This window comes from Pipistrellus kuhlii, unplaced genomic scaffold (genome assembly GCF_014108245.1).
Source record: "Pipistrellus kuhlii isolate mPipKuh1 unplaced genomic scaffold, mPipKuh1.p scaffold_m20_p_8, whole genome shotgun sequence".
NCBI classification, from domain to species: domain Eukaryota; kingdom Metazoa; phylum Chordata; class Mammalia; order Chiroptera; family Vespertilionidae; genus Pipistrellus; species Pipistrellus kuhlii.
The window spans coordinates 25,359,594-25,372,902 of NW_023425584.1; the positions used below are offsets into that span (position 1 = coordinate 25,359,594).

A 13,309-nucleotide genomic window follows, 5' to 3' on the forward strand; every position below is an offset into this window, starting at 1 on the left:
TATGCAACCACTGAGGCAAAGCAATTTAATATAAAAATAAGACTTTATTCTGCCCCATCAAAAGCTACCAGCTGCTAAAGCAAAAAAAAAAAGAGAGAGAGAGAGAGAGATTCCAGGGCCCCAGAGTAAGTAGACCACAGCCACTTCCCTCTAATCCCGTATGGTCAGTGCTGAGTGAAAGGAAGGGCTGGAGTCTAAAGGTCTTGGTTTAGGCTTCGATGTGGATGAGAACATGAGGCCTCATTAACCCTCCCACCACCATAAGGGGCTCCATGGGGCACAGAGCTGGGGGGTGGGGGGGTGGAGTAAAGAGACACTGAGAAGCAGTCATCTGTGGAGAGCTGTCTGCTGGAGAGCAAGCACTCGGTCCTGGAGCTGTGCTTCCTCCTCGTGCCTTTTAAGGGCCTGCAGCCCTGATTGCTGCAGGAAGGCCTGGGCAGCCTAAAGGCAGGGAAGAAAAGGATTCGGCACCTGGGTCTCTGTGCCTAACATTCAATTCCCAGAGCGTTAGGGGTCAGCCCACCTCTTCTTGGGAAAGGGTACATTCCCAGCAAGAGGATGCAGGCTCTGACCTGGACACAGACTAGCCAGGTCCAGAGAAGTGGCTATAGTTAGAACGAAGGAAAGGAGCCATGGTTAGACTAGAAGCTTCAGATCAAGGATTGAGAACCAGAAACCAACCTCTGGCCGGTAGAGGAACAGCAGTTGCAGCAGCTCCAAACTCTGGCCTACTACATCAGTGTCAGACAAGGCCAATGTGTCCAGCAAGGAGGAGAGCAGGGGCCCTGGCCAAAGATGCCAGCAATAAGCAGGACCCTTCTCTGCAACGTTGCACAGAACTGTGAGCACCTGTAGAGAGAGATGTATATACACAGTCCCCACTAAGAATGAAAGCCAATGACTAAAAAAAAAAAAATATAGAGAGTGCTGACCACATGCCCAAGGCACTGTGCCAAGCAGTTTTATAAGCAAATTCAGTAATCTCCACAGCTGCCCTCAGGTAGTATCATTCCTAATTATAAATCAGGAAACAAACTTAAGATGTAAATCAGGAAACAAACTTAAGATGGTGAGTTGATTTTTCCCAAGAATAGTATCTAGTAAACCAATTTAGGGATTCGTGCCTAGATGGGTCTAGCCCTGAGGCCATCCATACTATACCACCTGCCAGCTCTCAGGTAAGGGCCCTTCTGAGCTCCTACTGTTATACTTCAGCCTCTAGACTAGGGGTGTCGAACTCAATCAGAGAAGGGGCCAAAATCTAAAATCCAGCCTAAATCGCGGGCCGAATGGTTTACTGAACAGTCATAAACTGTCATTGTGATGGAAACGCAGTGGAGTGCAGTGATGACAGCGCGGTGCAGGCCACATTGCAAGGCCTGGTGGGACGGATTTGGCCCGCGGGCCTTGTGTTTGACACATGTGCTCTAGACCTTGGGCTCAGGTGACTCCCAGTACCTACCAATACGCTCACCACATTAGATACTGGCAACAACTGCAAGAGAGGCTTGATCAGATCCAGGGAGAGCAAGGAGGTACAAATGCTAGGGCTGTTTGCTGGAAGGAAAAATGTCAGGGTGAAGTCCCCCTAACTGCAACCTGAAAATGCCCCCTCTCAATCCTACCCACCTCAGTCCAAAACAAGGACATTTTCCCAGTATCTGAAGGTCCAGCCTATGCAAGATTATGGCTCTTACCAGTGAGGTTATTAAGAAGCCAAAGGCCCTCGGGAAGCAGGCTGGGGTGTTTCTGGAGGAGGAACTGCAGAAGGATAAAGACGGAGACCACAACACGCTCATCTCTGAGCTGCACTTGCCCTCCCTCAGCTTCCACCGCCTCCTCTGTTAGCAAGTTGCTTAGACACCGAAGCACAGGGCACACCAGCTGCAAAGACAAGGTGGGGGTCAGGTATAAGGAGGAGGGGACTCCCTGCACACTGGAAGAGGAACAGTAGGAGGAAAGGTTGCGCCGATCTTGACCTGTGCTCTTCACCTACCAACTCCAGTCCTGCATCTTCAGGACTCTGGACAGACCCCGCCAAGTACAGCAGTAGCAGCCCCAGAGTGGAGACCGCCCCATGGGTGATGAGCAGGGCATTATTGACCTGGCTGGGCAATAAGAAGCAAGTAGTTACTAAGCCATTTCTACCTTTAAGCTTGCAATCAGCCTAGGTCTGTGGGTTTCCTGGGTTACAAGAAGAGAAGACCAGGAAAGGAAGACCTTCCATGGAATTACTGAGAGGGGGCATTTTCACCACCATAATTCCAGAAACCAAAGTTCAAACACCTGAGTGGCAAGAAGGGAGCCCATGAAAGGCCTGTGGTACTTTCCCAGCTGGCCTGTGTTACCTGCAGATGATGTAGTGAAGGCACCAGGCAAACTCCACAGCGACCCCAGGGTTCAGCTTTGGTCCAGGTTGCAATAGTCGCAGCATATGCTGGGGAATAGAGGAGGCCAGGACGGAACTGCAGGCAGAAACAGAGCTCTGATTAGAAACCACGGAAGGCAAGATGCCTGCCACTCCTCCCAAACCCTAACAGCAGGTGGGAAAGTGTCCCAACCCAAGCCCTTCCCAGCCAGCCACATGGGGTTAAGTGTACAACAGCGATGAAGCCAGGTCTTGGGGGCTACACTACCACGTGGGCCACTCCTGAAGGCACATCTGGAGACAGTACTACTTACGGGATGATCTTCTTCGGCGCTTCCTTAGCCTGCAGGAGCTGGGACAAAGCATATCCAAGGGCTTCAAGCACAGGCAGATGGGGGGACTGGAAGGAGACAGGGTAGGGATCTGGCTCTGGAAGCTAGGCCGGAAGATTTCCAACCCCTTAGCCAATGGCAATGGCTGGAACTGCCTAACCAAAGCAGCTGGGGCATGTGGAAAGAGGTAAGGGGAGGGCTGTTCAGGAAAGTCAGGTGGACGCTCACCTGGATGCAGGAAGCCAAGGCTGGAACAATGCCCTGTGGCAGGAGCTGCCTTCTCCCAGCTTCACTCTCCACAATCAGGTTACCCAGTGTATACAGACAGAGCTCCTGAGAACAGGACAAAAGCACTGGGCGTGGCCCACGGCAAGCCAGCGTGGAGGTGGGGATGGGGAAGATGGAGCACCCTGTTCTTGAGGCTCTGGGTACTGGAGGATAGAAGGTGATGGGTGTGTACAGGGCTGTGGGCATCAGGGGAAACAGGTTTTCTTCTCCCCACCTGCCAGCTCAAACTGGACCCAAAGACACAATTTTAAAACTCAAACCAAAAACCAGGTAGAGGTGATAGGGCTTACTATAAGGTCTGAGCTGTGACCGGCGAGGTAGGTGAGAAGGTAGGACGTGGCTGGCAGGCAGGCCTCAGCCACTTCAGACTGCTCGGAATGAGAGAGCTCATGAAGGCACCGAGCCGCCTCAAGCTGCAACAGGGCGTGGTTGCTGGTCAGGAGCCCAACCAGGGTCCGCATGCTGCCCTCCAACCTACACGAGTGAGTACCAGAGCGCTGCTCAGCCTGCGGCCCCTCCCCTCCACACCTATCCGTCCCTTAGAACCCAGCCACCCACTGACCTGATGAAGGTCTGCTGTGTCTCTGGGTGCTGCAAGCCTCGACGAAGGCTGACCAGAGCTCCTTCTCTCTCCTTTTCCTCTGTCCCCCGCTGGGCTAACCACAGGAACTGCTGGATCTAGGGCCCAGGGCAGGGAGAGATGGCAACACACAGTTGTCAGAAAGCAAATCAAGACCTGCTCTGCCTAACTTCACCTGTGAGCCTTCCAATATTGCACCATCCCTAGAACTTGTCATTCACACTAATATGGTTAATAAGTGCCAACAGTGCAGTAGAGTGGAAAGAAGAGGGAATCAGCTCAGCCACTTACTCTATAAAGGACCTAAACATCAGTTTCTCACCTGGAAAAAAATAGGAGTAACTTCTATCTTGTTTTCTTACAGGGTTGTTTCAAAGATAATATTTAAATCTCTCAGCCTGGCATAATCTATGCTTCCTCATGCTCCCCATGCAGCCTATACCCTAACACCTAATATAACATAACTTTTTAGTGCTGCCAAGATTTTGTACTATCAACCCAGCCGGTGTAGCTCAGTGGTTGAGCATTGACTTAGGAACCAGGAGGTCACGGTTCAATTCCTGGTCAGGGCACATGCCTGAATTGCGAGCTTGATCCCGAACTAAATGAGGGCAGAAAGCGGCCGATCAATGATTCTCTCTCACCATTGATGTTTCTTTCTGTCTCTCCCTCTCCCTTCTCTAAAATCAATAAAAATATATTTACTAGCAAAAAGAAAAGATTTGGCATCTGGGGGAGATGCCAAAGAGATCAACCGAAGGACTTGTATACATGCATATAAGTACAACCAATGGACACAAAACTCTGGGGAGGGAGGGTACGTATGGGAGGGGGCAATGTTAAAATATGTACACAGATAATAATTTAATAAATTAATTAATTAAAAAAATTTAAAAAAGATTTTGCATAATCTATTTCTTCTGCCTGGCATACCCTCCCCAGGTCTTCCACTTCTTTCGGATTTCTGCTCTTGTCACTGCCTATGGAGAATTAGCCTTTTCTGGCTTCCTGTGGCAGACTTACGGTCTCTTTCATGGACTGAGAACACTTCAGAGAAAGGGACTCTCTTTTCCTCTTGCATACCTCAGGACCCAGCACAGCTCTTGGCATAAAGTAAGTACACAATGAATAAATGGTATAACCCCGGTGTAAGTGCTTTTTAAACTATACATGTAAACATAGATAACACAGCCCTGCCAGCGTGATGCAGTGGTTGAGTGTTGACCTATGAACCAGGAGGTCACGTTCAATTCCCGGTAGAGGCATATGCCTAAGTTGTGAGCCCATTGATGATTCTCTCTCATCATTGATGTTTTCATCTCTCTCTCCCTCTCCCCTCCTCTCTGGAACCAATAAAAATATATTTAAAAACAAACAAACAAAATAATACAAACAGGGGATGCCCAATGCTTATTGAATAGAATAAATGAACTTAAACCAATGCTTTCATTCACTTAATATATACTGAGCATCTCCTATATGCCAAATATTGTGCAGGCATCTGAGTTTTCAATGATGACAAAGATTAAGAGTCTATGTTCCTATGGACTTAAAAAATTAGATGGAAAATTGATAATAAACAAACAAATTAGGACAGGATAATTAATATTCTGTAAACAGGTTAAGACAAAATACCAAAAGAGATGCAGCAAAGGCAAGGGCCTTGTGACAGGAAAGAGCCTGGTATATTGTTCCAAAAACTGAAAAGGGGGCAGTTTGGCTGAGATGAGTAAGTTGATAAGGTTGGGGTTGGTAGAGGTTAGACTAGGCTGAACTTTAATGGGTCACAGAAAAGAGTTTGGTCTATTTTTAAAAAAGGCATCTGACTGATGTATGAAGAATGAACTTGAGGGTGGCAAGCATAGATGCAGATGGCCTGTTCCGAGGTTGCAGTAAGCATCCACTGGAGGGTGGTGGAGAGCTGCGATGGGGAGGCATGTAAAACCTTCAGAGTTCTTGCCCTAAGGGGCTTGGCTCAGTGGATAGAGCCTCTGCCCAAGGAATGAAGGGTCCCGTGCCACTCCGAGGGCACGTACTTGGCCTTGGACGATCCCTGGCCTGGACAGGGTGCATACACGAGGCAACCAAACGATGTGTCTCTCTAGTGATGTGACACATAGGTGTTTCTCTCTGTCTTTCCCTCTCCCTCTAAAACAAACAAAACAAACAAAATCAATGAAAAAATATCCTCGGGTGAGGATTTTAAAAACACGCAAAACTTCAGAGTTCTTTACAGGTAAAAAAACGGCTAGATCTTGAAGTACTGATGTGGGGATGAGTAGGGATGGGGGTGGAGGTTGACACCCGTTTCTGGCTTGGCCCACTGGAGGTTTTGAAGGGACCGCATTCAGGTTTGGGGATGACCTCGAGGAAGGAATTTGGCGCCAGCTTGCATGGACCTCACCGCGCACCCTGACCCCCTCACCTCGGCTTCCCCGAGGATGGAGGCCACACTTCCCCCTTCGGCTTCCTCTGGGGTGTCGTCTCTCAGCAGCCTCTTGCTGACCAGCTGCTGCTCCCTCCGGGCCCGCCGCAGTGCTGGGGACAAAGGAGTCGGCTGGGGGCAACGGAAGGTCACCCAGCACCCAGAACCCCAACTCCCTCCCAGGGGCCTCCCACCGCCATCCCCCCACCTTCCCGTGTTCCCTCCCGCCCGCACCTGCCTCCCGCTCCCGCCGGCGGCGCCGCAGCTCCTCCACCCCGCATCCCACCGGCCTGAGAAGGCCTTGCCGTGGACTCAGCATGGTGTGGAGCTGGAGGAAAGCCCCACTGGACGGCAGACTGGGGACAGGAACGCAGACCCCACGCTTAGAAGATGGCAGGGACCGCGCAGCCGCGGCGCTGGCGGAAGGAGAGGGGAGGCCGAGGAGCACGGCGCGGAGGAAAGCGGGGCCGAGGGGAGGAGCGGCCAGCGGCTGGGGCGGGGCGAGTGGTGGGCGGGGTCAGAGGAGGGGAGGCGGGGCGAAGGGAGAGCAGGGCGGGTCAGTGGAGAGGAGGCGGGGCTAAGGGGAGGGCGGGGCGGGGCAAAGGCAGAGGGTGGGATCTGGGCTGAGAGCCCAGTGAAAGCAGCGCAGCCTTGTTTTCTCCCCAATTCTAGGAAAGAAAGAAAAGCCCTAGCTGGTTTGACTCAGTGGCTAGAGCTTCGCCCGCAGGCTGAAAGGGTCCCAGGTTCAATTCCTGCCAAGGGCATGCCCAGGTTGTGGGTGCGTATCCCCAGTGTGAGGTGTGCAGGAGCCAATCAATTTTATTCTCGCTCATCATTGATGTTTCTATCTCTCCCTCTCCCTCACTCTCTGAAATCAATAAAAATGTACTTTAAAAAATAATATTGATAGATCCTCCCTTCCTCCAGTTGATGGATGTATGTAAACCCCACCTGTGGCCAGACTTTCCTGAGCACTGAACCACCAATCAGCACCTGCCAAACACCCTAAGCCCCTGATTTCTAAGTCCCTAGGTCCCTAATCATAGGCCTTACATGAAACCACCAATCAACGTGTGCTGAGTGCCCTAAGCCTCGTCCCCTTAAAAAGGGCATGGACCCTCGCTGCCTTCTGCGCTCTCTCTGGAAGCAGTTGTCTGTGGTACTCTTCTCTTCAATAAAGCCTGTGTCCTGACATCCCGGTCTCCAGCACCTTCTCTATTTGATCTTCCAAACATAAGAATGATAAATTTGTTTTTAAAAAATAAAGCAACTCAATCCTGACCTCGGCCACCCCAGGTCAGTAAGCAAACTTCCCCATTCCTAACACACCCAGGAACATTCAAAACTAACCCCAGCTCCAGGAAGATATGATACCATTTCACCAAATATTCATTGTGTTAGTGGTGAGATGTTATCTGTACCCCCATCCACCCTACCTCCATCAGCACCCTTCGTGTAGATGAGTGGCCATGAGTTGCCATATTGAATGTTCGCGGTAACGATTATACCCATTTTACACTGAGGAAAATGAGACAAATAAAATTATTTCACTGGTCTGCACAAAAGTGAGTCGCATTGGGGGGTGAGGGCTTAAGTGGGGGTAGGAGATTGGGAGGTTAATGGAGGGATGAGGACACATATGTAATACCTTAATCAATAAAGAAAATTTTTTAAAAAGTGAGTCGCATTATTTTTAGAATAAAGTAATTAACCAAGTTTTGAGCGCCACTGATTGACTAGGTACTGGGGAAACACTGGTGAGTTTTTAAATTTTTAAATTTAATTTAGAGAGAGAGAGCAAAGGAGAGGGAGAAATAGAAACATGAGAGACAATCAACATCAATTAACATCCATCTGAAGCCTCCTGCACGCCCCCTACTGACTATCGAGCTGGCAACTGGAGCATGTGCCCGGACCCGGAATCAAACCAGTGACCTTGCCAAAACTCGTTTGGCTCAGTGGTAGAGTGTCAGTCTGCGGACTGAAAGGTCCCGGTTCGATTCCAGTCAAGGGCATGTACATTGGCTGTGGGTGGGCTGAGGGCACATCCCCAGTGGGGGATGTGCAGGAGGCAGCTGGTCGATGTTTCTCTTTCATCGGTTTCTCTTTCATCGACGTTTCTGGCTCTCTATCTCTCTCCCTTCCACTCTGTAAAAAATAAATAAAATATATATTTTTTAAAAAACACACACAAAAAAAACCCCAGTGACCTCTTGGTGTATGGTTCCACACTCAACCACTGAGCCACACCAGCTGAGCCCAACATTGGTGAGTTTTATTATTATTATTATTTTTAAATCTATTGCCGAAATCGGTTTGGCTCAGTGGATAGAGCATCAGCTTGCGTTCTGAAAGGTCCCAGGTTCGATTCTGGTCAAGGGCATGTACCTTGGTTGTGGGCACATCCCCAAAGGGGGACGTGCAGGGGATGTGATCGATGTTTCTAACTCTCTCTTCTCTTGCTCTCCCTTCCTCTCTGTAAAAAATCAATAAAATATAGATTTAAAATATTTTTATTGATTTCAAAGAGGAAGGAAGAGGGAGAAAGAGATAGAAACATCAATGATGAGAGCGAATCATTGATTGGCTGCCTCTTGAATGCCCCCTACTGGGGATGGAGGCATGTGCACTTGACTGGAATCGAACCCGGGACCCTTCAGCCCAGAGGTGGATGTTCTATCCATTGAGCCAAATCAGCTGGGGCAACATTGTTGAGTTCCTTGCCCTGGCTGGTGTGGTTCAACAGTTAGAGCAAAGTTGTGAGGGTTCAATTCCTGGTCAAGGGCATGTACCTGGGTTCTATCCTGTCCAGTTGGGGCACATGTGGGAGGCAACCAGTCAATGTATCTCTCTAACAATGATATTTCTTTTTCTCTCTCTCACTTTCCTCCCTCCCTTCCATTCTCTCTAAAAAGCAATGAAAACAAAAAATAGCAGAAGTTCAGAAATCTGAGGTCCAGAAACTTGCCCAAGTCTGACAACCTCAGTGGGTCTGGGATTCCATGCCTGACTGTCTGAGCAGGGTCAGGACACTGCAGGGTTAGTGTATTTAACACTGAGCTACATTAACATCTTGGGGGCAGCGAGAAAAGCACCGGGTGTTAGGCCGGTGGGGTCAGACTGGACCTAGGTTCAACAACCTTGGTACTTGAGTTCTGGTTAGGAAAGAATTCAGAGCCAAGACTCAAACTATAAGAGAACATTCATTTAGAAAATCACAGAGGTAAAAGTAATTTATAGAAGAAATGGGCTTAGGAAACAAGTTAGAGAGGTAAAAGAAAGGGCCCTTAGAATATTTCAGAATTTTTCTCTTGTCAAAGAATAAACCCTACCCCACCCGTGGGATACTTTTTCTTTTTCTTGTCAAAACAAGTGAATTACTAATTAATCCTCACTTAAAATTTGTCCATCCTTTCCTTCCTAGGATATAGGAATTGTTTTGGGGGAAGGTAAGGGAGAACCATGAGAAAGTGGGAAAATCTATAATAATATAAGTATAATATGCTAATTAGATTGGACAGCCAATCAACCTTCTGGACATCGTTCCGGACGTTCTTCTGGATGAAGCCACAGAAGTAGAGGTCAAGGCAGAGGCAGTTAGGGGTGATCAGGCAGGCAAGCAAGCAGTCAGGGGCGATGAGGCAGGCAATCAGAGGCAGTTAGGGGTGGTGAGGCAGGCAGGCGAGTGGTTAGGAATGATTAGGCAGGCAGGCGAACAGTCACAGGCATCCTCAAACTTTTTAAAGTGGGGGCCAGATCACGGTCCCTCAGAGAGCTGGAGGGCCGGACTATATGAACTACTAATTCCTTCTGTAACACCTCGGCTGTGCTCACTGCCCAAAAAACCTGGCGGGCCGGATCAGACTCCTCTGCGGGCTGCATGTGGCCCGCGGGCCGTAGTTTGAAGACGCCTGAGAGGCATCAGGCAGGCAGAGGGATTAGGGGCCATCAGGCAGGCAGGCAGTCAGAGGCGGTTAGGGGGATCAGGCAGGCAGGTGGACATCCCCCAAGGGATCCTGGATTGGGAGAGAGTGCAGGCCAAGCCGAGGGACCCCCTCACCCCCACGTTCATGAATTTCATGCACCTGGCCTCTAGTTGTGTTATAAATATCTAGTTTATCAATTGTAGGATGGGGGAGTGAAAACTGTAAAAGTACAAGTGGCTTGGCTAATGTGTTTCTATTAAACACTCTACTTAGGAAAGCTATTCCTTTCAATTAAAAACACACATTTATTTGAGAGAGAGAAGCATTATTTGTTGTTCCGCTTATTTATGCCTTCATTGGTTGATTCTTTTATTGCCCTATCTCCTGGAACCTTGGCTTATCCGGATTATGTTTTAACTGAACTACTCAGCCAGAGCTTAAAACCTAGAATTGTATTATTTATTACTAGAGGCCTAGTGCACAAATTTGTGCATGGGTGGGGTCTAGTCACCCCCATTGGGGTGGGGAGGACCTATTGGGGGCGGGGCTGTTGAGGGGCAGGCCCTGCCCCCTGGTTGAACTCCTGGTAGAGGGGATAATTTGCATATTAGCCTTTTTTTTTTTTTTTTTTTTTATATAGGAGAGGTGGGGAGTGACCAGAAAGAAACAACCAGGGATCGAACCCGCAACCTGGGTATGTACCCTGACCAGGAATCAAACTGGGGACAACACTTAACCACCTGGGCCACACTAGCCAGGGCAAAAGCTATAACTTTAAGGAAGGATAGTTGTTCTTCAGATAAACTACCTTGTCTTGAATTTCTTTTCCAGCCTTTCAGTCAGTAGTTGGAGTTTGCAGTCTCTTCCACAAAATATCCAGCTAAATATCCAACAATAATCAGGGGATTGGACTTGGACGACAGGAGGTTAACAGTAACCACCAAGACTAGGGAAAAGTCAAGGAAACTACCCAGATTGAGTCGTGGGATATAGGCAGGGGAGGCGAGAGTCCTGGCAGGCTGGGCCAGCCAGGCTCAGTGGTTGAGCATCCACCTATGAAACTAGGACGTCAGGACTGGATTCCCCCTCAGTGAGTACCCCCAGGCTTCAGTCTTGATCCACAGACATTCAGGAGGCGATTGATCAATGATCCTCTCTCATCACTGATGTTTCCATCTTTCTCTTCCTCTCTGAAATATATACATACATATATATATATACATATATATATACATATATATGTGTGTGTGTGTGTGTGTGTGTGTGTGTGTGTGTGTGTATTTATTTATTTATTTATTTAAAGGGTGGAAAGCACTGGGGATCTTCCTTTCTCCAAACCCTCCAGACAAGCCTGAGTCATCAAGACTGCCCCGGGGCAGAGCACACTCGAGGTCCTGGGGGATCCTTCCTGTTACGCGCCTCCTCCCAGCAACATCCTTAGTTGCAAAATTTCCGAGAAGGTTAATGAATACGGCGGTGAAGGGAGGTGGGGAGTGACCAGGGTTCACAGAGGAGGAGGGGACACAGAACTCTCAAGGACTGCCAAAGTGCGGGTGGAGCCTGGGAGCCAGCGAGTGCTGCCCTCCCTACAGGAAAGAAGCCAGAGCCCTTCCCAGAGCCCTGAGGACCACTCGCTCGCCGAGGCCCTGAGGACCCATCGACCATGGTGAGTGCCCGGTCTTGGGGCCGAACGGGGGCTACTGGGAGGCCGCTTGACCTCCGCTCTTCCCAGGTGCGGCTGCTGCTGCTGCTGCTGCTGCTGCCGCTGCTTCACGTCTGGGCGACCACGCCGGAGCCCTGCGCGGTGGACGACGACGATTTCCGCTGCGCCTGCAACTTCACGGCCCCGGAGCCCGAGTGGTCCAGCGCCTACCAGTGTATGAGCGCCGTGGAGGTGGAGATCCGCGGCGGCGGCCGCAGCCTGAAGCAGTTCGTCAAGTTCGCCAACACCGACCCGAGGCAGTACGCGGACGTGGTCCGGGCTCTGCGTCTGCGGCGGCTCACGGTGGGCGATGCCCAGGTGCCCGCTCTGCTTCTCTTCGCCCTCCTGCGTGGGCTCGGCTCCTCCCGCCTCAACCATCTGACCCTCGAGGACTTGGAAGTGATCGGCTCGACGCCGCCGCCGCCTCCGGAGGCCACCGGCCCTGCGCTCTCCACCCTCCGTCTCCGGAACGTGTCCTGGGCGGCGGGGGGCGCCTGGCTGGCCCAGCTGCAGCTGTGGCTCAAGCCGGGCCTCACAGCGCTGACCATTGCGCAGGCACACTCGCTCGCCTTTCCCTGCGCTGACCTCCGCGCCTTCCCCTCCCTCACCTCCCTGGACCTGTCCGACAACCCCGGGCTGGACGAGCGCGGGCTGGCCGCGGCGCTGTGTCGGGACAAGTTCCCGGCCCTCCGGGAGCTCGCGCTCCGCAGCACCGGCGTGCAGACCCCCGGCGGCGTGTGCGCGGCGCTGGCGGCGGCGGCGGTGCGGCCGCAGCACCTGGACCTCAGCCACAACGCGCTGCGCGCCGCCGCCGCGCCCGGCGCGCCCCCGTGCGTCTGGCCCAGCGCGCTGAGCTCTCTCAACCTGTCCTCCGCGGGCCTGGAGCAGGTGCCCGCAGGACTGCCGGCCCAGCTCAGCGCGCTGGACCTCAGCAACAACCAGCTGAACAGAGAGCCGCGGCCGGATGAGCTGCCCAAGGTGAGGGAACTGGCACTGGCCGGGAATCCCTTTCAGGACCCGAAGAACTCTGGTGTGGTCTCAGCCTGCGAGCGTCTGATCCAGGCCCTGGGGCTGTCAGGAACTCTGGTGCTGCTGCAAGCGGCCAGGTCCTTGGCCTAAGGCTCAGGAGAAAAGAAGGGATTGGCTCAGAATGCCCTGGTTCCGGACGGGACCTCTCAACCAACCACCTCTCTGCCCCCCTATTCATTAAAATCTTAAACAACGGTCCTTGTCATTCACTGAACAGGTGTCTGCTGCGTGTCTGCTATGTGCTGGGCACAGGGCTGGATGGGGAATCCATTATACTGAGACTTTCTTTTTTTTTTTTTTTTTTTCTTTTTTTTTTTTTTTTTCTCTCCTCCACCAGGTTCCCACCCCACCCTCTTCCCTTTCCCCACCCCCCATTGTCCTCAACCATTGGTGCACAGTTTATGTTCAGTATCTTCCCAAATCCCCCTCTCCCCTTTTCCCCAAGAATCGTCAGTTCACTCCCCTTCCATACCTCTAATTCTATTATATTCAACAGTAAATATTGTTCATCAGATTTTTTTTAATTTCCTTGGTTTTTAGATTCACTTGTTGATAGTTACGTATTTGTTGTTCATAATTTTTATCTTTATTTACTTTCTCTTCTGAAAGAACCCCCTTCAGCAATTTATATAATTCTGGTTTGGTGTTGATGAACTCCT

At 50.7% G+C, this 13,309-nt stretch overlaps 2 protein-coding genes across 11 annotated transcripts; one reads left to right on the top strand and one right to left on the bottom strand.

Annotated features, from left to right (window-relative positions):
* Nucleotides 1-24: 24 nt before the first annotated feature.
* On the bottom strand, nucleotides 25-6,446 carry TMCO6 (transmembrane and coiled-coil domains 6). 10 transcript variants are annotated; one of them, XM_036424686.2, is made up of 13 exons: nucleotides 6,228-6,442; nucleotides 5,994-6,106; nucleotides 3,551-3,666; nucleotides 3,279-3,462; nucleotides 2,929-3,033; nucleotides 2,683-2,768; nucleotides 2,349-2,465; nucleotides 1,997-2,108; nucleotides 1,882-1,884; nucleotides 1,698-1,761; nucleotides 1,463-1,557; nucleotides 682-849; nucleotides 25-441 (listed from the first exon to the last, which is right to left on the bottom strand). In XM_036424686.2, exons 1-13 carry the CDS (start codon nucleotides 6,310-6,312, stop codon nucleotides 328-330), a joined length of 1,362 nt encoding a protein of 453 aa, XP_036280579.1. In that variant the 5' UTR covers nucleotides 6,313-6,442; the 3' UTR covers nucleotides 25-327. The 10 variants fall into 10 exon arrangements, 9 of the variants coding, with proteins under 9 accessions (XP_036280579.1, XP_036280580.1, XP_036280576.1 ...); XM_036424687.2 differs by lacking the exon at nucleotides 1,882-1,884; XM_036424683.2 differs by having other exon boundaries at nucleotides 1,698-1,884; nucleotides 6,228-6,440.
* A 4,940-nt stretch (nucleotides 6,447-11,386) lies between these two features.
* On the top strand, nucleotides 11,387-12,845 carry CD14 (CD14 molecule). The gene is made up of 2 exons (XM_036424694.2): nucleotides 11,387-11,585; nucleotides 11,652-12,845. Exons 1-2 carry the CDS (start codon nucleotides 11,583-11,585, stop codon nucleotides 12,738-12,740), a joined length of 1,092 nt encoding a protein of 363 aa, XP_036280587.1. The 5' UTR covers nucleotides 11,387-11,582; the 3' UTR covers nucleotides 12,741-12,845.
* The last annotated feature ends 464 nt before the right edge of the window (nucleotides 12,846-13,309 follow it).